Below are 25,171 nucleotides of genomic sequence, written 5' to 3'. Positions count from 1 at the left end.
TTGTTCTACAGTGCCAAGACAGCCACCATATTTCACAAATATGCAATTAACCATATACATTAAATGTAAGATATTTTCCCAAAACATGCATATCTTGACAGGTAAAATGAATTGGCATAAAGATGAAAATATATCATATTTAATCTAGGATATCACATAATGTTTCATATTCCAATATCTAAAATAAAGTGAAATGTTAATAATTAGTTGTTCAGTTTATATGCCAAAATTCAGAGGTTTTACAATGCATCCAATCAAATCCTCAAATACAGAAAAATGAAATATCATTCTTAATAGTGTAAACTTCTAATTTTACAACAGATAAACAACAAATTAATTGTTTAAGCTTGTTTAGTGGCATTCATTATACAGGGTAAAACTATCAAACATTGTGTTACTGTAACATGCTGGTATTTGGACTATTGATCTATCTCTTGTTTTTCCATTGTATGTTCAAAAGCACTGCATTGGGAATGCTAACTTTTCTTCAGTTATCACTGTGATAACATTGTGCTATTCTGATATCATCATAGACAGAATGTGCAGGCCTCACCTTATCCTGAACATACATGCACCTGCACCTGTAGCTGTAGTTGGAATGTTCTGTGAGAGGCCTGGGATTCTGACAGTATAGAGGTGGAGGTGTTACCCTCTGGTTGCTTGAGGTATGTCAGTGTAGTTGTCTATATGTCCATGTCCACAGGGCGGAGCTCCCCGGTCTTGTGCTCCTGCACCCACAGCTCTCGGTCTTTGGCTGGGTCCACACTCTGAAGCAGCTGATCCACTGGCTCCACCGTCTGCCAACCAACACACACACAGGCTCATATGGACCTTCATCACACATGAAGCCAACACTGACACATCTCATAGACAATGTATATGCTTAGATAACTCATAGATACTCATACAGAACACAGTACAATGAGCCAGACACTGCTATCCATAGTGGACAGGGGTAAGTTTACTGTATCTGGAGACACATCACGCTGCCTTTGGCAAATACAACTGGAGGCAAAGAAGTGTGCCAGCGGGTATCAGCTGAGCTTTTTATAGTGGCCCTCTAAAGGACACCCTCCTTATTAGGTTGATCCGTAGTGTGTGCCACCTGTAATTGGCCTTCACCATCACCCAAAGTGGCACTACCCTTGTTACGGTACATGACCCTAAACGCTGACATTCAGCGTCTCGTTAGATCTGTAGGTGTTTGCACCTCCTAAATGAGGAGAGCATCTGGGTTCAATCTCCCTGTTCAAGTACGGCCCTGTGAAGCAGCCAGCAGGGGGTGATAACAGCTGGTGAAGGGGTACAGTGATTGAATTTGGAGGCGGTGAAATCCTTTTAACTGTTTGGCCAGCATTTTCACAACAAACATGCTTGCCAAAACGTTGATCTGAGTCCATCGCACAAATCCTTTGTATTGGGATACTTGATCTAGAATTGTTTACTAAAAGGATCTGCTTTAAAAAATCAACATACACCACACACTCCAAATGACATATTTCACTGATGACCATTTTGTTTTACTGTAGCACTATGCTCTCCAAAATTGCTCATCAACTAACTAGGCTGATCATGACCAGCCTGGTCTCATAGACTAGACGTAACATAGTACATTTAAACAGGGGACACTCAAATTAGTATGATATGTTATGTTTGGTATGGTTACATAAGACAGAAGGTTACGGGTATAACGCGAACGTCTAGCAACCCAAAGTTTGCGTGCACGAATCTCATCACGGACAACTTCAGCATTTTAGCTCATTAGAAACTTTGCAACTACTTACTACGTTTTAGCTACTTTGCAACTACTTAGCACAGCGGTCTCCAACAGATCGATCTCACAGCCCACCTATGAGTAGCTCGCAACAATTCTGAAAGTACATGCATTTTTCACATTCCACTGCAAACTGTCATAAACAAATCTCACAAGTATCAGACACCGCAAGCTCCCAGCTACAATCTAATCAACATTGACATTATCCCACCCCTGGTTACCCACTATTTGCTTAAAAAGCCAAACCTAACACAATATCTGCCAATTAATTTCTTACCTGGCAGAAGGACTGTATATCGTGAGTAAGTATTTCATTTGTGTCTATTAGTTGCTATTTGTGACTAGTTTCAGGAAACTAGGTGTATGTCGCATGTGACTGCTTCAAAGGAGAGGCATTTCAATGTAAACATAAAAAAAATAATAAAAAAAAACGTTTTTTGCCAGAAATGCCTTCTGGAACATGTGAACTTTAATGTGCCTTAATAACAAACTTGTATTCCATCCATAAATACGAATAAAATAGTTAAATTACGAGCCTAGTTGGTTTAGCCATGAAAAAAGACAGGAACCTTCCCACTAGCCATAATTGGCTGAGATAATGTATGGGCTGGACATGCCAGGAGATGAGTTTGGAATGGTCTGCCATGTAGCATGCATCTGTCTGTAACAAGAGCTGTTCAGTATGTATTGATAGTCCTTTCTACCATGCCGTTTAGCAGGCACTATCGACAGAAAAAATTATGGGCTACTTTCTGCACACTCCACCGTCATTGTGAACCAGAGTGACTTGACACAACGCTGGCCAAACAAGATGTAGCTACAAACAAAATGGAGTTAAATGGTTCCAGTCTGCCGTGAAGCATTCATCCATGTATACGGGTAAGAGTTTAGCTACATCAGAAAAAAATTGCAAGTTAAAGCTAGCGAACGTTAGCTTGCTCGCTAGCTAACGTTACGTGTATGATCTGTGTAGTAATATTATTCGAATCAGAAATCCATTTGCATTGCTAGTTATAGCCTAATGTTAGCTAGCTAACATTAAACCTAGTTTGTTAGCTTTAGCTACCTGCAGAGTCATACTACAGCTATGACAATGTTTGTATTGGTAGTAGTATGAGTTGGGATTATGCCGGTTCATTGTTTTCTAGTTAGCTAGCTACCTGTCTAAACAAAAGACTCCACTTCGCCGGATTATTACATGAGTCATGTCAGGACCCATCAAATTAGCCAGGTGTGTCTGGGGTTGATTATGGCCATCTATTGTATTTCATGAACATGTGTACATGTCTAGACAATAGTGACCCATTCACTTAGCTAGATGTGGCTGGGGTGTGGTTATAGCATTTCCTTCACATGACCCATCAATTTAGACAAGTGTGTCGGGCAAGCGTCATCTAATAATTATAAAATATTTATACAATATTTTAATCTGGATACTTTCTGTTTTTGATATTGCTACTATGCAAGTAACCATTTCAGTGTACCGTTTCCACCTTCTGTATCCTGTGCATGTGACAAATAAACTTAGATTTTATTTGATATAGCATGTGTTTACCATATGGCCTCACATGTGAATCCTTAAAGAGATGGTTGGGGCTAAGGTTTAAGAGGGTGTGAACGATGCTGAATGGGTGTAGAAGAAGAGCTCTCCAGTAGGTTTACCAAAACATTCAAGGGACATTTTCTCAAATGTGGGGTTACAAGTTTATCAACTTTCAAAGCATAATTACTTTCCCATTGTTTCTCAACTGCAGTGTTTGATATACCATCTCTACTTTTATCCAATGTAAAAAACACCATTTCACATTTTGCGACATAAGACCGAATCGAAGTGGTCGGTCACATTTGCAAACTTTGCCATGAAATGAGCATCAGCAGTACAGAACCATTGCTAGATGGGGACATTAGATTGTACATTGCGCACTCTCTAGATGCACAATTAAAGGGCCAGATGCACAATTAAAGGGGAATTACACTCAAAAATCTAAATGTGTTCATTTTCTTCCAGACCTAGAAAAAAGGGTATTCTGATGTGATTTAATAATTGTAATTTTGAAAGTGAAAAACAAAAATAATCTTAAACCAGGTAAAATAAAACTGAAAAAACATAATTTGGGAAAATATAAAACATAATTTGGGAAAGAAATCACAGATTTTATAGAGCCCCCCTTAGATTTGTTTATTAACCATTATTTTACCAGGTATATTGACAGAATACATACTGCACTACTTTCTCTTGTACACTAAGGACCTGGGAAGAGTTGCAGGGGAGAGGAGAAGAGAAGAATGTGCCTATTTTAAAGATAGAAAAAAATGAGTAGCTCGCGACATGTTTCATTTTTTAAAAGTAGCTCTCATGTAAGAAAAGGTTGGAATCCCCTGACTTAGCATGTTAGATAAACCTTCCCCTAACCCTAACCTAACCCCTAACCTAACTCCTAACCCTAACCTTAACCCTAACCTTAACCCCTAACCCTAACCCCTAGCCTTAGCCACCTAGCTAACATTATCATTCATAAAATTCGTCACATATTGTATGAATTGCAATTCATCACGTATTATATGAATTGTAATTCGTAACATATCATACGAAATGGATGATGGACAGCTACAAATTAACACATACCATACGAAATGTAACATATCATACTAATTGGGATGTCCCAGATTTACTTTTACTATGTTACGTCTAGGGCTGTTACGGTTACTGTATTCTACCCTTGAGTCCAGGTTGTCATACTGACAGATTGGTTGTCTGACTCCAGCGAACAGCCACTTGTACTGTAAACTGACTCCAGGGAACAGCCACTTGTACTGTAAGTGAAATGGACACATGACTTACACTTTGGTTGAACATGTCAGTTTCATGTCGCAACGTTGTGTACTGGCATAAATTCTGTCGTATCATCTCCACCCTCTCAACCTCAAGTCTCTCCAGCTCCTGAAGAACAGAGGAAAAATAAATAGACAAGGAATCAACCTCACTGTCAAAACAAAGATAACAATGAACATGATCAGCTTTTATTGTTTGTTATCAACAATGACACTATGAAGAGTTAGTTCAATTGTATTACCAGGCTTGTGGTGACCATCTCCTCAAACCACTTGGACTGGGCCCGGTTGTACAGGTCCACATTGTGCATGAGGTCATCACCTGTAGAGAACAGATACAGAGTGGTCATTCAACACAGTGTGTTTGACAAGGAGGTAATACTAGACCTCAACTCAACATTAAGTTGCTGGTAGACATTTGCAGTTAAACTGATGTAGTTAAAGATGAAGTACTACGGCCTTAATGTATTTACTACATTAAATGTATGCCCTAAATTAACGTATGCATGAGGAAAGACGCCAGGGTTGTGGGTTCGATAAAATAATGTATGTGCTAACTGTAAGTCGCTCTGGATAAGAGCGTCTGCTAAATGACTTAAATGTAAATGTAATGTAATGAAAGGCGTGCATGTACTCAGTCCCTATGTCTCCAGCAGAGGGCACTCAGTAGCCATGCCTGTTGCGGTGTGAGACTATTGATGCAACATAATGCAGAGGCTAACCTCCGATGCTAATTCTATAAGCTTGGTTCAATAGGGTTGAAGAAAAGTGCAAAGCAAATGTGACCTAGTATGGAAACGTTCTTCTACATTTCAGATCAATCTATTAGACATGCATTACAAACGCCTACTGTAGAAAGGGTGTAAGAAACAACCTAAAACAAAACTACAGAGGAAGTTATTTTACAATCCAGCCTCTCCAATAATAGCACATCTCAATCTATATGGAAATGAGGTCAGGGTTTTTAATGACATTTGCCTCTGGAAAAAATGATAGACACAAGGCAGACGTCATCTAAAGTGTGCCTGACGTGAGCTATTGATTAGAGCTGTGAACTGAGACTAATTCTCTGAGTGGGAGAGAGAATGAACAAGATGCTGGCTTTTATAATTTACTTTTTCCTCTAAAGAGTGTGCATAGATATGTACGGAAAAAGCAATTACGACCTTGGCACCAGAACTGTTTGTACCATCATACTATCTACAATACAGAGAAATGGGAGCCCCAGGCGTTGTACTGCATGGCTGATCATAGCCTCATGAATTAAGCATATTCACTATGAACATGCCAACTATGATTCCACATTCAAATATAAATTCAAAGCAAGATGTGTTTGTCTCCTAAGCACATGATATTGCAATGTTTTTTTTTGTCAGCCTCCTGTCTGAGCTCTCAAATCCCATCCATTTCTGACTGAACGCCCCCACATTCCCTATCTGACTGCAGCACAGCCCCACCTCACCCCCTCTGCCTCCTGCTTGGGAAAACACTGTCTTCTTAGGCAACACAGTCTGGGAATCTCCCCCCAAGTCTGAACCCTGAGCGTGTGAAACATATCTGCACTGGTCGCACCCATGTCTCTGTTCCATTTACACTACAGGCCCCGCCATGTGGTCCATGTTGCCAGATCTGACTGTTTGGGATGCCTGGCTGGTCCGGACGGGACAAGTCCTCTATTGATACCCTTGTTCACTGCGACCAAAAGATTAGCCCTGGGGATTGTGGGTAATGGTCCTCTCCCAGCGGGCTTATTATCCCACCGCAAAAATAGATCATTAAACTTGTTTCCATGTTGAAATACTACTGGCTCTCTTTTGCAATGGTTTCTGGTGTTGTGCCAGTGGGTGCTTCCCTTAACAGAGTTCTCACCCTGTCGGCTACGCCTCTTGCTGCTGATGAAAACACCACCACAACTTTACACAATGGCAGCACAACATCACAAGGATAGGCAATTTGCGTGCAACGCAAGAGTGGCCTCAAAAGCGGCTTACGCAACATAAAAGCGGCTGCTCAGCAATGCAGGGCTGATTTATCAAGAAACACAGCTGTGGGTGAATTGAACGGCTCAGATTTGAAAGGAGAGAGGCGATTTGTTGCCTTTAAAAGTACACTGTGGTAAGTTAATAAAAAGCACACCTGAGAATGCAGCATGCTTAGGGTGCATGTTCTCTCCTCTCTGGGGGCACAATCTGCACAACTATGTTGATGTTTCATGGAACTGTGAAATGTGGCTGCTCTACATATGATGTGTTGTGTGCTTAACCCCTGACCCGGGTTTCTCTGACCTGCTTGTGTGGATTTCCGCCGGGCCTTCTTGATGTCCTCCTCGTGTTTGTTCATGTGCTTGATGTCCAGCTGCTGGGTCTTCACCTCCAGATCTTTCTGCCGGTCTGCCAGGGCTCTACGGGCCTACAGCAACACAAGCAGCAGTGTGAATACAGAAACAATATGAATAATTTCATCCTCAGATCTACTGAACCTACAGCTATTACCTCAGTCATCACAGCCCTTTCGTGTCGGCTACCTATTTCCCCTTAATCTATTGTTATTTCACATCACAGGATCTTCCTTCATCTCATCTGTTGAGGCAACTCTCCATGGTCATGATGTAACAGTATTGGAAATGTAAACACAGCACTTGGCAGGCACGAACCGTAAACCCACAAAATCTCCTGTGTTAAATGGATGCCAACTAAAATAAAACCAAGGGGACGTTATGCTTGCATGAAGCCAATCGATTGATTTATCTAATCTATATGATTACCATGGGGAGAAAGATAGGCAACAAAAAGCAACAGATTTTTTCAGAGCAAAAACGGTTAATCTTATAATACATTGAATGGTTTCAATAGTCCAACAGAATAATGCTGTGGTGTAGTCAGATCATCCCTAAACCACTTCTTCTGACATTTATTTTTGGATAATTTAAAACTTCTCTGGGAAAACCTGAATTGTAGGACAAGGGTTATAGGATGCTTTGGTTTAGAGTGGTCAATACCTTCTCCACGCCTGCATAGCGGCTGGCCAGCTGCTTCCTGAGGTCTATGATGTGGTGATCGTACTTCTTCAACTCCTTCTTGAAGTTGTCTCTGAACGTCAGCAGGGGCTTCTCCACCTCACACTGGAGCTGAAGAGGGACAGTTATTACAGTTGTAATTGATATGTAATCATGTGTAACTACAATGTAACTACATTGTACCTGCCTATGTAACTACTATATAAATAAACAGCTTTAGAGTCCTGGTAGGCCTATACAGGATATATGTGACCTAGCTGCATAAAGCATGGATGAACATAGTCATGAAAAGTACACTTAGGCCACTATACGTTCAAGAGGATTTCTCACTTTTCCGCTTGACCACACGTTACTTAACCCCATCCCATCAGCTGTGGTGTCTCCGAGCTCAGAGGAGAGGGGATCATGGCGTGCTGCATTTCCACGGAATGGGGCTCATCAGAAGACACCACTAATTAGTCAGACAATGGAGGCTATGTAAAGCTTTAAGGCTACCTCTGCTTTATTTTAAGCTTTCTTCAGACCCAGTAGAGTTTTTACTTCACTGGTAATTGCTGCTGTAAGCCCCACACTTTTTTTTCTTTTTTGCCCATGTCAGACCAGAGTGAGGTAAACAAACACCCAGGACGTGGTCAGAGAGACCTTGGATTGACCAAAGGAACACATAAATAAACTGACTGCCAACTAAGCTTTCTCTAAGGGCTCTATAGCTCATAGAAAATACATCTTATAATGTTGATTGAAGGTATGAGTGAAGCATGGATGTTGTCCACTTCCATGAGTTAACATGGAGATTTTTGAATATTCTCTGTCTGTTACAGTACATGCAATCTATAACATGCGATCCACAGTATCTTTTAGCGAGACAGCAGGCTACCTTGTTGGAGAACTTGAGGTGGACTTCAGCCTCATCATGACAACTCCTCTTCAGCTGGGCCCAAGCCTCCCCAAGGGTTCTGGAATGGGATCAAACAAGAGACATCAACCAAACTGGACAGAATGGATGGGAAAACACCCAGGCAGCAACCAGGTTTATGGTGAAGAATATAGAAAGAATCGAAAGCTATTCTATTAACTCCCTCACCCCTCCTCCTGAGCAGCCAAGGGGCTCTGGGAGAGCTTGGAGAGGTTCTTAGAGTATTCCTCTTCAATCTTTATCCTGCAACAGACAAACACAGCCATGTGTTTGGGACTCGAGGGAAGACCAAAAGTTTTTGAATAGAGGAGAAAAATGTTTAAAAGCTAACAGAGTTTCAAAGGAGCATTGGGGCATGGAGACACTGTCCTCCATTACATCACTGACACCCAAAGACATACAGCACTGTGGCCTCTGTGATATTCAAAGGCAGAAGCCTATTATTCTATGCTGAGAGAAAATATCAAACAATATCCTGTAACAACAGCCTGGATGTGAGTTAATGCACTTTCCTGTGGAAAGGCCAGAGATTGGAATGAGGTGAGGCCATTTACTCATGGCCACCCTGAGGGTGACTCAGAAAGGCCAGCCATATTTCTGTGACATTCAAATATCCCACGAATACCCATTAACTATACACATCTCAGTAAACCTGTCCTCTACGGAAGGTCATGAAGGCCATTCCAAAGACATGGATATGGCCAGAATCTGACATCACAATTTACTAAGGTCAGCTGGCACACTGAACCAATGAAGAAAGGTCAGCCCTGAATTTGGATTTGGGGGAAAGGGGCCTTTAAATGAATTGTGTGAATGTGGTCAGGGGATAAAGTGAAAGTTCACTTAATTCTCAAGTCTATTGAGTCAATGGAGACTTTTGTTGTGGGCGCAAAGTGGGGCCTATTGAAAGCGTATGTTTAGGATGTCAACTGTATGTACATCTACAACTTAACGTTATAAACCTAGTACGGTACAACACATTTATCTGAATTCAAATGTTCATAGGGATGATATACCTGGGGCAGCAGGTAGCCTGGCGGTTAAGAGCGTTGGGCCAGTCGCCGAGACGACTAGGTGAAAAGTCGGTCGATGTGACCTTGAGCAAGGCACTTAACCCTAATTGCTCCTGTAAATCGCTCTGGATAAGAGCATCTGCTAAATGAATACAATGTAAATATATGAATAGATACTATATAGTGGAGCCAGGTTGTCAAGGACAAAATAACACATGCACTACAATAACAAAATGATAATGACATGATAATACCCTGATAAGACATGAACAACAGTCCAAATAAGATTACCATCAAAAAAGATAAGACAATGACAATCAATAACATTTCCCAACCCACAAAATACATAGATACAAAATCATACACAGTACCACTGACCCCCTCCAAGCTGTCTATGTTGTGTTACCTCTCCCGGACGAACTCAGCCATCTCTTTCTGCATCTGTTTGCCCTTCAGCTGTTTCTGCAGCAACACCTCAAAGCCGCCCACAGAGGGGGTCCCCTGGGGGTCCTTCTTGTCAGTCTGAGGGAGAGGATGGAGCATCACTCACACACACAGACCAATACAGCCACAGACTTCATTTCATGGAGAAAATGACATTGTTTACATTAAGTGTATGTGAGTGGTGAGGGGTGGTGGGGAGTCAGAGTGTCCCGTGCAGAGGTCCCGTGTAGCTCAGTTGGTAGAGTATGACGCTTGCAACGCTAAGGTTGTGGGTTCGATTCCCACGGGGGATCAGCACGGGAAAATGTATGCACTCACTAATGTAAGTCACTCTGGATAAGAGCTTCTGCTAAATGACTAAAAAAGTAAAATGTATGTGTATGAGTCAGAGAACTACACGTATGTGCTAAGGAGTAGGTGTGTGCGTCATTTGCGCGTGTGTGTCTAAGGGTTGAACAAGGAGCAGCACATCCCACTATGTGTAACAGGATGTGGATGCGACAGGGAGTGATGTGCTGGTACCACGTGAACCAGAGGTGACATATTGATTTCACACAATGGGCTTGAGCGGCGGCTGAGTGGAGCACATTATGCCACAGGAAATAAAGACAGCCACAGAGAACATGACTCAGTGGAGCAAGAACAACCATCCACATCACAGTTCAGTGAAAAGAGGCTTCTGTTACAATCATGTTTGTAGACACATGAGTCGGCGTTAATGTGACAGACAAAATCTACCCTATTGGATTCAAAGTCATATGTAACAGCGCTGAGATTCCTATAAACATAGGCAGTAGGGATCTTCCTCTATGAGCTGGATAGTGGTTTAGAGATGTCAGGCTCTATCTTACCCAGAAGTAGTCACAGTAGCTCCACTCATTGGGCTTCAGAAGCTGCTGCTCTGGCTGATCTGGTGTCACACTGAGCAGCGGAAAGGTGACGCAGTTGATCTGAATGCAAAAAATGGTGAGACGAATTCAAGAGAGTGAGAGACAAGTGAGAGAGGTTTCTTTGAGACATCAGAGGGAGAGGAAGAAAGAAAGGAGGAGGAGGAGGGTAAGAGATTAATTAGCTTCAACTCTCAGGAATTAATGTGTTGAAAACACGATGGTTAGAACAGACATCAAATGTGGAATTTGTGGGAGTTGTGCATAGAAGCTTCTCATTTGGAAACAGGACATGGAGGCTCGGTTTGTGTCTGTGTCATGAGGACGGGAGTAAAGGTCAGGAATTAGTCAATACTCTCAGGGGGTGTTGGTCATCAAGATGGTGACCCAGAGAGAGAAAAGAGAGGGGGGGGGGGGGGGCTTACGATCCTTTCACTTATTTGTGATAAACTAAAACAACACTATAACGGAGAGAAATCAAATCACATTATATTTGTCACATGCGCCGAATACAACAGGTGTAGACCTTACCGTGAAATGCTTACTTACAAACCCTTAACCAACCATGCAGTTTTAAGAAAAATAAGAGTTAAGAAAATATTGACTAAATAAACTGAAGTTAAAAAAATAAAGAAAAAAAAGACCTACAATCAGTGATACAACCAACAACAACCCAAACCACTGTAGAGCAGAGTCACAACTAAACACACCCAGCACTCAGACTGAATACACACAGCATCTTCAATTACCCTTAGAGGACAGCAATTATGTAATGTTCACCATCTGTAACCTCTCCCTGCTGGCACAACAACATGCCCTCTATCTATGCCATACTGCCAATGCTGTCCCAGCAGACGACATGGACATGCTGAATCTCAGATGCACAAATATGTATTACCGTATTGGTCCGAATATAAGACGACCCTGATTATAAGACGACCCCCCGTTTTTCAACACAAACATTTAGAAAAACAGATTTGCAGACTAGATTTGCCGAACAAAGAACTTCATTTTATTTTAAAATAACAATATTAAAAACACAGTGAATTAAACACAAAGGCAAACTATGTACAGTATGATTCAAAATTAATATCAAGCAATAATAAAGCAACATTTTTAAATAACAGAGAAAATACAGGCCACACATTTAACTAAACTTAACAAAAATTCGCCAAACTTCTCCTCCGATGTCTCTCTATCCCTCACACACGTCCTCTGCCCCGCTGTGTTCGCTCTCGCTGTCATCGCTCCCCAGCTGCTCCGCTTCCACCGGCTCCTCCCAAAGCACGTCGTCCTCGCTGCCGTCCAATGCATTTGAGATGCAACATTTTTTAAAGCCATCGATGATGCTCTGTGAGGGAATAGCATCCCATGCATGCAGGATCCATTCACACAGTAGACGGACTGACGGCTTCTGTATTTTCCCGGTCGGTGTGAGTGCGTGGTTGCCAGACAGGAGCCACTCTGTGTATTTTTTTCGCAGGTTATCCTTGAAAGGCTTGTTCACAACTACGTCCAACACCTGTAGCTGGCTTGTCATTCCCCCTGGTATGATCACAAGATCCCCGTTCATTGCTCGCACCTGACTTTTCACGGGCTCAGTCAGATGTCCGCGGAACGCATCCAGAACGAGCATGTTCCTCCTCTTCCTCAGTCCCCCGTAGCGTGCGCCCCACACAACCTTTAGCCAGTCCACTACAAGCCCCGACTCCATCCAGCCCTTCTCCTGGGCGCGCACAATAATGCCAGCTGGCATTGGGTCCTTTGGCACAGTCTTACGCTTAAGAATGACATACGGGGGGAGTTTGCTGCCACCAGCGAGACATGTCAACATGACAGTGACGCGGCTCTTCTCGTTGCCCGTTGATTTCACCAACACAGACTTTTCTCCCTTTCTATTGACAGTCACCGATGTTGGCATGTCGAAATAAACGGGTGTCTGATCAGCATTGCCGATCTGATCCAGCGGGTAGGAGTGCTTCTTCCTCAGGTTGATAACAAAGCGCTGAAACGAAAGCAGCTTCTCTCCGAAGTCTGACGGCAGGCGTTGGGCCAAACTCGTTCTCCGTCTAAGTGACAGTCCATTACGCCGCATCATCCTACGACACCAGCCGAGGCTGGCTTTAAATCCAGTGATGTTGAGCTCTCTGGCGATTTCCAGGGCCTTAACCTGGATGACAGCTCTGGTAATGGGCATTCCCTCACTTCTTTTTTCCCTGACATATTCAAAAACCCTCCGGTCAACCTCAATGAAACGACCACTTTGAGGACCACGGAAGGATTTTCGCTGACTGTTAGCATCTTTTAGACGTTGTTTTTCTGCTCGCCATCTTCTTACATTACACTCAGTGACCCCGAATGTCTTGGCAGCTTGGCAGTTGTTAGATGACTCTGCCTTATTGACAACCATTATTTTGAAATTGGCATCATAGCTCCTCCGCTGTTGTTTATTGACCTGGCCCACTTTTGAGCCACTTGTCTCTAAATGGTCAGCCTGTCTTTCCATCTTTAAACACCGGTAACGGGCTGGTTGTTAAGGACGCCTCTTCCCTCCGTCCGGAACGAATTTTTGGCGCCATCTGTGCCCGCGAATGTGTATTGACATTTAAAGGGAGCGCCGAAGAAGAGAAACTGCGCTCTGAATACTAGACCCCGAATATAAGACGACCCGACTTTTTTGGACCTATTTCGAGGGGAAAAAAGGCCGTCTTATATTCGGACCAATACGGTACATGTTCACTGCTTGGCTAAACCACAGCATGACAAGGAAAAAATATACTGTGCAATAGTTTCAAAAGATAATAAGACTTCTACTCGCTGATTACCATATTTGCTTAATTAAATATGACATTGTTTGAAGCTTTGTGTTGCAAATCATTGAGCCTATTGGGAGTTCAAACGATTTAGAATTAGGGAGAGATTTGGAGAACTGGCTGAGAAGAAATAGTCAAACTGAAGGAAGCAAGCCATAAAACCTATTCTTAATCTGTAATAAATACAAACATGAGCTCCATTCTTTCCTGAAGGCAACCAACCGTCTGCAGTGTAAGAAATCTCCAGCTCCTGCTTGAAAGCAGTTCTATCAATGACTTGAGATACATGATCTTCTCCCCTTGGACATCTATTATGTATGCACAAACACCCACATACGGACAGGCAAGAGAAAGGAGATGCATCATTCAAAGACACACACACGAACACACACATCACATACTGTACAGGCACACACACGAACACACACACACACACAAACACACACACACACACACACCTAAAAGTCTGCATATATGTATGCTTCCACACACCACAGAAGATACAGTGGTAGAAACACACACATAGAAGTGTCGTAGACTCCTTCTAATGTAACGCATGGCACGCAACGCTACGCTACACAACGCTAAGCAACTCTACGCAACGTGATTTACATACTTGGTGGAGCCCAGTCACTTTGTTCATTTTCTGCCTGAGAGATCATACTGATTGTTATGGGCACCAGATTTTCGATAACACTGACTCGCCATCTATCACTGCTGTTGTTTATCTCCTGCTCACATCCTCCAGAAAATGAGACCATTTATCTGCAGCATGGCTGTCTCTATAGCTCACTACTCTTTTATGGGCTCTTAGTGAGTTGCTACGCTGTTAGGACTCAGAGATTAATATTCATTGCCTCTATGAAAATCAGGGAGAATTTTTATGCACTGTTAGCACTCTATGTGGTTTATAGTAGTTGATGTTTTTGGACTGATTTTTTGTTGGTCAGCAAATTGAAGGTGTTATGGTTCAGCCTGACAGGGTTATGGAGATTCTAAGGGAGCCAGGCAGGGTCCTTGCTTATGATTGACTCACATGGTGTATGGACCTTCCTCTAGTTTAGAACAGACTAATTACACTTTCTCCTAACAGCAGACAGTGTTGACAAGTGCCAGTTTGCCTAATCAACCAGAGGGACAGTCTGTCCTCTACCTGCATTCATTATACAGTCATGTCTACCCTAAATTCTGAGGCAAATTTAGAAAGGTTAATTTATTGCCTGGACATTTAACAATTGTGAACTAGACATCGCACATTGGAATGGTTTATCTCTGCTGAATAGACACAAATATCACTGACAGCATGGAAAATAACCCATGCTTAAAGACATAAGACACTGTCAAGTCAACACATACATCTCTAGCCACCTTAGGTAACACTATCAGAAAATAACCCTTCCCCCGGCACATACGCACACACACCACACACACCACACACACACACACACAAAGACACACACACACACCAGCAAGCATGCTAGAAACCTAAAAACACTTAATTATAGGCAGAGTATTGACTGTCTCAACCATTACTGAGACTGTAGGGTGCTCAGCCACTGTTGCTAAGCGATAAATTACTTTTGCTGTAAAGGCGCAATCCCCCATAACAAAAGACTCCAAGACATCCTCCACTATTCTCAGTATGCTGTGGCTTCCTCCAACTCTGTGTTCACTCATTAATTTAATGAGTGAATATTGCGTGACCGCTTTCCTAAAACATTTTTTAAATAATAATAATCAAAATAACCCATCTGAATCTTCCAAACGACAGCAGGTGACACTCTAACCAGCTGTTATTCTTTCTTCTCAGCACAGAGCATAACAACAAGTCAAACAGCACTTGAGTGAATATGTTTAATGAGGTGGAAAACATGGACGGCTATTCAGATGCTTTCAGCCCTGTGCATGTTCATTCCATCACACTCAGGTCCAGCCTCATAATATGGAGGAGACAAGGTAACAACAAGGTTACAGCTCTGCTGGTCTCAAATCAGTGGAGGCTGGTGCTACATTAAATAGGAGGATAGTCTCATTAAAATGGATTGAAACACATTAAACACACCGTTCCATTCACTCCATTCCAGCCATTACTATGAGCCATCCTCCCTTCAGCAGCCTCCACTGTTTCTGATGGAGGAGCCATGATCCATCCCATATGGGATCTGAGACATGCTCCAGTGGTGGACGTTAAAGTCATTCACCTGTCCATGACAACTGAAAGACAGGTCGCGTGATGCAACATGCATCATGGCACAACAGAAAAACACCCTCCTGGACTGACATCATGATGAGCACCATACACAGCATCAACGACTACAACCTCCCATTATTCCATCATTACACGACACCACTTCTTCTACGCAATGAATGAGTCAATGAACAAAGCCATGAATATCACTTATCACAGACCAATTACCCATTCATACGATTTCTCTTTACACCGCAAAGTACAAAACTGCATAATAATGGAATGAATGCAGCCTAATCTAGTAGTCTCCTTTTCTGAGATCTTCAGTGCTTGATCCATTCCTATTTCTACAGAAAGTAGCATGGAGATATGACATCATGGTTAAATGTTGGGGATGTGTACAGACTAGAAAAGCACAGTAACCATCATGGCTTATGTAGGATTGAATAGTACACTGACTCCTTTGTGCACAAGAGCACCCCAATCATCTGTCAACAATGCCATCAATCAAGCCCTATCAAAACAAAGCTCACCTGTAAAAAAAAATATATATATATAAAAAAAAATAAAAATAACAACTATTTTTCCACAATATCAATTCAATTCGTTTTCTGAATGGCTCCAGTGTTTCCTATGGCAGCGTTTTCCATTTCAGCACCATTAATCAATGTGCTATTGCTTTTGTAACCATGGAAACTGGCCTTGCTGCATCTCTCGGTGCAGGTTTGTGGGGCTTCACAAAAGGCAGACTGACAGCTCCCGTGGCTGGAGCAGGTCAGTGAGCCCACCGAGCAGAACCAACGCTGGGAACACACAGAACTGTCTGTTAGCCCTCAGCCCAGCACTCACCATCTCCTCCACACATTCATCATTATAAACCCATAGGTTACATAACCACCAGGTCCAGTGTCAGAACAACTTAGACTCTCTGAGGGATGTTTTACATAGATCTGGTTACATGTGGTCCACTCAAATCCCTCATTTGCTAGAAATTAGTTTGATACATTTCTGAGTATAATGAGTTTAATAAATGCTTGTTATGGATACGTGGGAGTAGTGAGTTATAATTAGGAATTCAAGCTGCTTGTGTGATGTAAATGTTTGCATTAGCTGTTGTTGATGGAGAGGAGAACGGAATTAGAATCATGGCTGCAATGTGGAAGTGTTGACTTCCATATAAACGTTGTGGTTTGGTGACTGCAGTCCTGGGTGAACTGCATTGGCCTGCAGCTAGATGTGTGGACCATTGGGGGTTGGGAGGGATACAGCATTACACACATATAATACATTTCTACGGCTTCTAGAGAAGAAGACTCAGAGGACTAGTCAGATTCTGGATCTGTCAGAGATAAATATGCTCTAAATATACCCAGAGATGTCAACTGTCAGCTACAAAGGTCTTCGGCTTTTCAAGAAAATCAAAACCCATACATCATACATGATACAAAATAACTTTGCTGCATGGGAGACCTATTGTTACTCAAAGTCTGCGCCAGCTTCTGTGAACTGAGAAAAATCTGAAACTCTTCATTGCTTATGCAAGCCTCAGTCCCAAACCCACAAGACTGACCTAAATCAATAGAATGGAGTAGACACAGTACCGTCCATGAGAAACAGATTAGCAGTTGACCTGTGGAAACCCCACTGATTAAGACTAATGTTCTATCCAATAGGCTGTTTGGTGTGGTGGCAGTGTTCCTGCACTGTGGCTTCCCCCATTACTCCACAGAGATCTGCAGCCAAACACAGAGACTACACTGCTACACGGACACACTGTAGCATACTGGGTAGATGCAGTACATTTTAACGTTGACAGATGGTCGAATGAAATACACACACATCTAGCCTATTGTCAGGTAAAAACACTTATCTTCTTCCTTCTGTTCAATTATCTCGAAAGGGAATCATCCTAGCTAAAAATAAACAGTCTGTCACATCTGCTGTTTCTCCCTGGTGTAATGACTGAATTGTGCTCAGGATCTGTATCTTAAACACAGTCTGAGGCTGCTGCTGCTCTGAGAGAGAAAAGAAACAACAGAGAGAGAGAGAGAGAGAGAGAGAGAGAGAGAGAGAGAGAGAGAGAGAGAGAGAGAGAGGGGGGGGGGGGAGAGAGAGAGAGAGTGTGTAAGGAAGACAGAGATAGAGAGAAAAGGAGAGATGGAGGGAGATCGAGAGAGAAACAGAGAGAGATAGAGAGTGAGAACAACAGAGAGAGAAAGAGAGAGTGAGGGAGACACAGAGAGAAAAAGGTAGTGAGATGGAGAGGTTCTGGGTTTGGAGCTCCAGGGTACTCACTGTTATCTTGGTCTCCTTGATCACCTTGTTCTGCCTCTTGGCTGGGGAGTTGTTCCCCGGGTTCTGTTGGGAGAGACAGGAGGCATCGTCAACGTCAAAGCTCTCCTCGTTGTCAAAGCTGGCCGCCTCCATCATCACACAACGCCTCTTCTCCCCCTGCTCCTCTCCCTGCTCCTGCAACTGAGGCTGCCTCTCACTGCCTGCCTGCTGCCTGCCTGATGTGGTGAGTCGAGTGGAGACGCGTCACAGGGGTGGGGGGGGGGGGGGGGGGGGGGGTGAGTACGGGGCTGGGGAGATGGGAGGGGGGAGGTGTGGAGGGGAGGGGGTGGAGGCGGTTGGTCGCAGTCCTAGGAGCGTGAAGAAGCTAGCCTCCGGTTAAGCTGCTGTCACCCGAGTCTGGAGGTTGACGGCCGGGGGAGAAGGATGCAGCCAGGAGCCTTGTGTCTCCCTACTGTCCATATTGAAAACCACTGAGACAACACATGGATGGAGCCAGCAGAAGAGAGAGAGAGCGAGAGAGAGTGCTTTAGCAATGTAAACATATGTTTCCCATGCCAATAAAGCCCCTTTGAATTCAGTTGAGCGATGGAAGACTGAAGGAGAGGGGGGGGGGGTTATTTACACATCCCATCACCATGCCTCCCTCTGAGAGAGAGAGAGAGAGAGAGAGAGATTTTAATGAGGGAGGAGAGGATAAGGAGAGAGGAGAGGTGGCAGGGTTTGAGGGAAATGGCTGAGTGATGATCACTAGAAGGCTAATTATGATTAAGAGGCAAGTTGGAGGAAAAGAGGAGGAGGGGGAAGAAAAACACAACCAATGAACAGCCTCTCTGGCCCCACGTGTGTTTATGAGCTTTAGTGTGTGTGTGTGTGTGTGTGTGTGTGTGTGTGTGTGTGTGTGTGAGACTATGTGGTTTAGGGAGATGTCTGATAGTGTGGGTGTGTGTTAGCGTAATTACAATTCAGAGCGGTGTGGGTGTAGGATGTCTGATAATAGTGTGTGGGTACAGGATGTATGATAATAGTGTGTGGGTACAGGATGTCTGATTATAGTGTGTGGGTACAGGATGTCTGATAATAGTGTGTGGGTACAGGATGTCTGATAATAGTGTGTGGGTACAGGATGTCTGATTATAGTGTGTGGGTACAGGATGTCTGATAATAGTGTGTGGGTACAGGATGTCTGATAATAGTGTGTGGGTACAGGATGTCTGATTATAGTGTGTGGGTACAGGATGTCTGATAATAGTGTGTGGGTACAGGATGTCTGATAATAGTGTGTGGGTACAGGATGTCTGATAATAGTGTGTGGGTACAGGATGTCTGATTATAGTGTGTGGGTACAGGATGTCTGATAATAGTGTGTGGGTACAGGATGTCTGATAATAGTGTGTGGGTACAGGATGTCTGATAATAGTGTGTGGGTACAGGATGTATGATAATAGTGTGTGGGTACAGGATGTCTGTTGTAGTGTGTGGGTGTTTGTGGAGGTGTGTTTGGCAGGTGTGTTTGTGGAGGGCTGATGCATCTTTGGATGTTTTTCAGGGGTGGGAGTCCAGAGGGTGGATGTGCGGAAGAATTGATGTACGCATGTTTGAGTGCACTGTATGTGAGTGCGGAGGGAGCCTGAGGGCGTGTGTGTGTGGTGTTTATCTGTGTCTGCAGGGCTGCAGCCACACTTACCCTCTCTCTCTCTCTCTCTCTCTCTCTCTCTCTCACTCGCCATCTCCATCTCTCCCTCTCTCTTTCTACTCTCTCTCTCGCTCTCTCTCGCTCTACTCTCTCCCTCTCTCTCGCTGTCTCTCGCTCTCTCTCTAATGATGACGTTCCACCAGAGGCAGCAGCATGTGTGCAGAGAAAAGCAGAGCTGCAACAGTACGTACGTGTGATCGCCCCAAGGACACAACCCCACTGTCCCATCCTCTCCTCCCCTGCTTATTACAACACCCACCTGCAGTGGCCAACACAACAACACAGTCAGTTGTAGTAACCCAGTGAAAGCAGCTTCACGCATCGCGTCGACGCACTCTCACCTTCCTCCTCCGAAACATGGCGCCGTTGACCAGCACCTACCGATGTGTCCGGGCTGCTCAGAGCACGGCGATCCAGCCAGCAGACTTTCACAGAAATCCAGGACGCCCAGTTCTCCCAGTGTGAGCTAGTAAGATTCTCTTGCTGGCGTCGTTTCAAAAGCTGACAACAAACCCTGCTGCGTGGTCCAAATCTCAGCTGCCCATATGGCCCAAATCTGTCCATCTATTCTCCGTTAGCTGATGACAGGGTACTCGCTAACGGTGAGTAATTAGTCACGTGGGTTAGCGTGTAACATTTCTTGGCCCAGGTTCATAGCTGCTCAAACAGGACTGTGGAGGACCATAGAGGACCGTTTTGGTCCTGAAGAATGTTTGATGTGTGCGATGGATTTCAATCATACCATATCAAGAATAAACTGTGAATTATTGCATTAAAATAGTACAAATGTGAATTAGTTTACCTGCAACATGTTATAGGTGTCATAGGAACCATTATTGAGTCTGAGCTGCTTACTGTCGATGTGAAATCAATATCAGACAACTATTTCACTCCGATCAATATGTTGAGCTGATTGCAATGTTCCAACCGTAATAAACTTAACGGGTCGGATAAAATACAGGTCTATCAGGTGAAGTCCCTTTTATAAAGTGTATTACAGACTACAGTGCTGAGTTGAAAGTCTCACCTGTTTGTCCATAGTGGCTCTGCGTAGGGGCACACCAAGGGGGTCCGTGGGATGCATAGCACTTCCTGTGGTGTGACATGATCCATTGACTACAAGGGAAAATATCATAAATGTCATTGAGATGATTGACAGATTAAACCCGCTACTTACTGAATCAGTTCAGAACGATAAACACCCTGGGGAATATACAACTCCTTCATGTGAAGGACTGTGTATCAATCCATTATAGTGAAAAGGTCAGGTTGTGCTTATGTCTTAATGTGACATCTTAATGTTATGGAGCTATTTGCATCCTAACATTAGGGAATAATACATCCTCATTCATCTTCCAGACAGAAAGCGGTTTGCACTCCCCCCTTATATTCCTTCCTTGTCCCAGCTCCAGTTCATCTCACTGGGCTACGGCTCACTACACAGCATATCTCATAGGTGTTTCAATCTCCTTCTCCCTCTGGCCAATAAGAAAACAATGGCCTTACAATAATGCCAACGGCCTTAAGGGAGATGTTCCTGTGTGTGTGTGTGTGTGTGTGTGTGTGTGTGTGTGTGTGTGTGTGTGTGTGTGTGTATGTCTGGGTTTGTGTGTGTGTGTCACAGCCCTGCATATGTCTATGGTAATATCCCTACTCACATCCTACAGGGTTCTAATGGATCCTCATCGGCCGTGATTCATGGCCTGTCCACTTGCTACATATCAAGGCAGCCCATTTCCAGCTGAAGGTAAACACATGAGCTAGAACATTATTACATCAGCATGACTCCTGAAGGAAGCTGAGCACCACAGCCATGTAAAGACATTACATAATAACCCCTGAGGGAAGCTGAGCACCACAGCCATGTAAAGACACAACATAATGACCCTTGAGGGAAGCTGAGCACCACATCCATGTAAAGACATTACATAATGACCCCTGAGGGAAGCTGAGCACCACAGCCATGTAAAGACATGACATAATGACCGAGTTCTACCTCACACATAATGGAGCAGGGACCAGGGGAATAGTGATCAGAGGGGGATACTGTGTTAGAGAGACATATACATAAATATATATCATGGAATCAAGCTATTTTATGACATGAGGTCTCAGAACTACAAAAGTGTGTTGAAATGGAACAGTATGAAGTGTCACTAGGTGGGTATCTGCGGTGTCATCAACAGAATGCTCAGCCCCAGATAGGGAGCCCATGGCGTTGCCATCATACTCATTCTAGAGCCCATGGCTATCTCCATGAATGCTTTGCATTATCCAAGCAGACTGAGTTATGGACTCAGATACAGGCAGTGTAATCTGAGCCCACTTCCTGTTCAACACTACTTCGCCCTCTCTAACCTTACCCCCAATCCGCCCAATCTCTAACTTCCTGGGGCTCCTCACCAGTGCCGGGGCATCCGGAGCCCAGGGAGGAGCCAGGCTGGACTAGCCAGGCAGAGAGATCTCTCAACCTGGGCTTCATTACTGCCTGCCTCCCCTGGGAGGATTAGCCTTGTCTGGTCTGTATTGACAAATCCCTACAGCTGGATGTTCTCTCCCTGGTTGTTCTCCCAGTGTGTGGAGAGAACACGCCAGCAGTGGAATACCACCTACTGGCCTGGGATGGTGTTCCTCGGACATAATCAGAGGCAGCACCTGAAATGCCCCTAAATAAGCCAACAAGGGTTCCAGCTAGCTAGGCCAAGTTAGATTGCTAAGGCTTCAGTTGTAGAGCTACTACACAGTGAAGAAGAGGAATTGCTATATCTATGTAGCAACATTTCTGGCACTTATTTAACTCGATAGATATGGTAGATTTAAATCAGAAGAGGCTTGATGTTACCTTCGGGTAAGGAGTTCCTTTGTGCCGGTGGTCTCACTGGGGTCCCATAAGAGGCAGAGGGCCGTTCCCATGTTGTTTCTGGAATGGTTAAAGCCATAGGAGACGTAAGGCACAATGGACACACAGTTCCACAGTTTCCCTGAACGCTGAATGAAACTCTAAAGAACACAGGGGGAGAGCACAACTATTGAGAAATGTTCAAAAAGTATTGTAGAGGACATGGTCACACGGCACTACAGCGAGCGACTACAGTGTACTCAAGGTCTGATAGTCAGTGTTCTCTTTCAGTTGAGAACAGAGAAACAGGAAGAGAATACTTTAAATGAAAAGTATTGAAATGAATGATTGATTTGCTGAAAAAACTTTTGAGATTCTTGACATGCTCTCAGAATGTTCCCGGGGCATCAAACATAATTCCAGTTAGTGGAGCAAGAAGTACTTTGACATCTGGACAGTGTTAGAGATGCTTTCTGACTATCAATCAGGCAGAGACACTGTATCTACAATGGAGATCTGATAACGTCGGTACATTACATGCTCTTGTGTAATAAAAGTGTTAGAATTGCTTGAAAATACAACTAAGTGCCCTTTAAAAATAACATCTCTAATCAGTGTAATTAAAAAACACATTTTAATCATTATGCAGTTGAATTAAAGTCCATAATAGAGTTCAGTATAATAATGCGTGTTACAGCATATGGTTTTCTAAAATAGCCCCTGGCTCTTTATCTCTGCTACAGTGTGTGGTGTGCCAAGGTGCAGTGTTCTGCCTGAGTGTTGGAGCTGCCGTGGGTGAATCCTGGCTTTGTCCTGTGGGAAACAGTCTTTCTCTCTGGCTCCTATGCCATTGAGGGGCACGCACACACACGCACACGCACACGCACACACACACACACACACACAGACAAACACACACACACACACACACACAGCTCTATCTGTGTAGTGCAGAATCATGCCACAAAATTAAAAGGTTCCGATAAGCATCTCTATTAAAGGTCGGCTGCCTATTAGCCCTGGTATTAAACAACATTGTGTTTTTTCTGTCTAGTAAACAGAGGTTGTTTAAATGTCATTACACAGGACGGCTCTGTGGAGTTCCTCAGAACACATAGGTTGAGCTGCTGAGGTACCTGTAGCAGTGGCTGCCATCACCACACATTTGGGCTAATCAGATTAAAGTGGATGAGATGTTAGGCCCTCCTTCAAATGAATGGGCTGGAGAGATGTTGATGATGGGGAATGGTAATGAGCTCTCTGAGCTGGCAGCATTTCACGGCAGAACTGGAAACTATGGTTACCAAACAAAACACTGACAAATGGAACTGATGGTTTCTGATTGAAAAAGATTTGAACCTATACACTGGAGAAGGCTGTTAAGCCTTCTCTCACATGAGTGAGCATGTCAGTAGGGTTGTGGTGGAGCTGTGTGCCTGGCTTACCTTTGCTGGCGGTGTTGACGTAGTACCTGCATCCCTCGGGTGACATGTAACATCTCCAGCCTTGGGGAAGAGGGACAGTCTTGATCTCATCCCCCGGTGCAGGGCTGGCAGCTGTTGGCTTCTGTCACAAACACACCACTCCTTTCACTACCAGATCATTCACATACGCTGGGACTGTTGCCCAGTCCTGCTCATATAAATGGTGAATGCAAATATTATTTGAGAAATGTTGATTTGGTTCTTTTTTTTTTTTTTTTTTCTGTAATTGATTTACCCACTTGATTAATCTACATAATATTCCATATTATGTATCTACATATCAAGGAGGGGCTGCATCAGCCTCTAATGTTCCCAATTAGCAGTGTCTGCTAATTTCCACCCAGTTACAGTACAAAGTACTCCCACATTTCTGAAGCAGGCTGATTGCAGGCACAGACACAGCTGTGTAGGAAATATCTGTTTTAATTAGTAGGAACAATGTAATAATGAATGTAATGATTAATTCAGGAAATATTGAACTGTGGCATGGCATTGGAAAGCTTGTTTGATTGTAGGCAGGGTGTTCTTTTCTTTGAATGATTCATGTGGTCGTGTCACGGATTCAGCCGATGTTGCTCCTCCTACTTGCTCGGGCAGGCTTCGGCGTTCGTCGTCACCGGAGTACTAGCTGCTACCGATCTATGTTTCTGTGTTCTACTTGTCTTGTCTTTATTGTTCACACCTGGTTCCCATTAGGTATTGATTACTTCCCTATTTAACCCTCTGGCTCCCACTGTATTTTGTGCGTGTTTGTTCATGTTTGGTTGTCGTCTGGTGAGCGGGATTGTTTCCTCCCTGCGTGGAGGTTATGTTATTTACGTTACCTACGAGTAAAGTACGTTTTCGATTAGCTCTGTGTCCTGCGCCTGACTTCGTCCTACCGCATCACACTGACACCTTGACAGAAACACACACCTTAAATGGAGTCAGCAGGTACATCCATTTCGTCCGGATCAATGGAGGAACGTGTCCAACAG

The 25,171-nt window shown here is 43.7% G+C and overlaps 1 protein-coding gene across 1 annotated transcript; it reads right to left on the bottom strand.

Moving 5' to 3' along the window:
• Nucleotides 1–200: 200 nt before the first annotated feature.
• Nucleotides 201–25,137, bottom strand: LOC311139414 (growth arrest-specific protein 7-like; the record flags this gene model as incomplete). The annotated part of the gene is made up of 15 exons (XM_084174289.1): nt 201–797; nt 3,973–4,017; nt 4,608–4,715; nt 4,849–4,928; nt 6,892–7,015; nt 7,605–7,733; nt 8,500–8,578; nt 8,707–8,781; nt 9,958–10,073; nt 10,847–10,945; nt 18,179–18,241; nt 20,899–20,987; nt 22,714–22,791; nt 24,156–24,276; nt 25,132–25,137. The coding sequence occupies 15 exons, from the start codon at nt 25,135–25,137 to the stop codon at nt 684–686; spliced, it is 1,326 nt and encodes a 441-aa protein (XP_084030415.1). The 3' UTR covers nt 201–683.
• Between the last annotated feature and the right edge of the window lie 34 nt (nt 25,138–25,171).

Source organism: Coregonus lavaretus (assembly GCF_964263955.1).
Source record: "Coregonus lavaretus genome assembly, chromosome: 2".
Taxonomy (NCBI): Eukaryota; Metazoa; Chordata; class Actinopteri; order Salmoniformes; family Salmonidae; genus Coregonus; species Coregonus lavaretus.
Note: the sequence above shows the minus strand (reverse complement) of the source record. Positions and strands in the feature narration are given on the sequence as shown.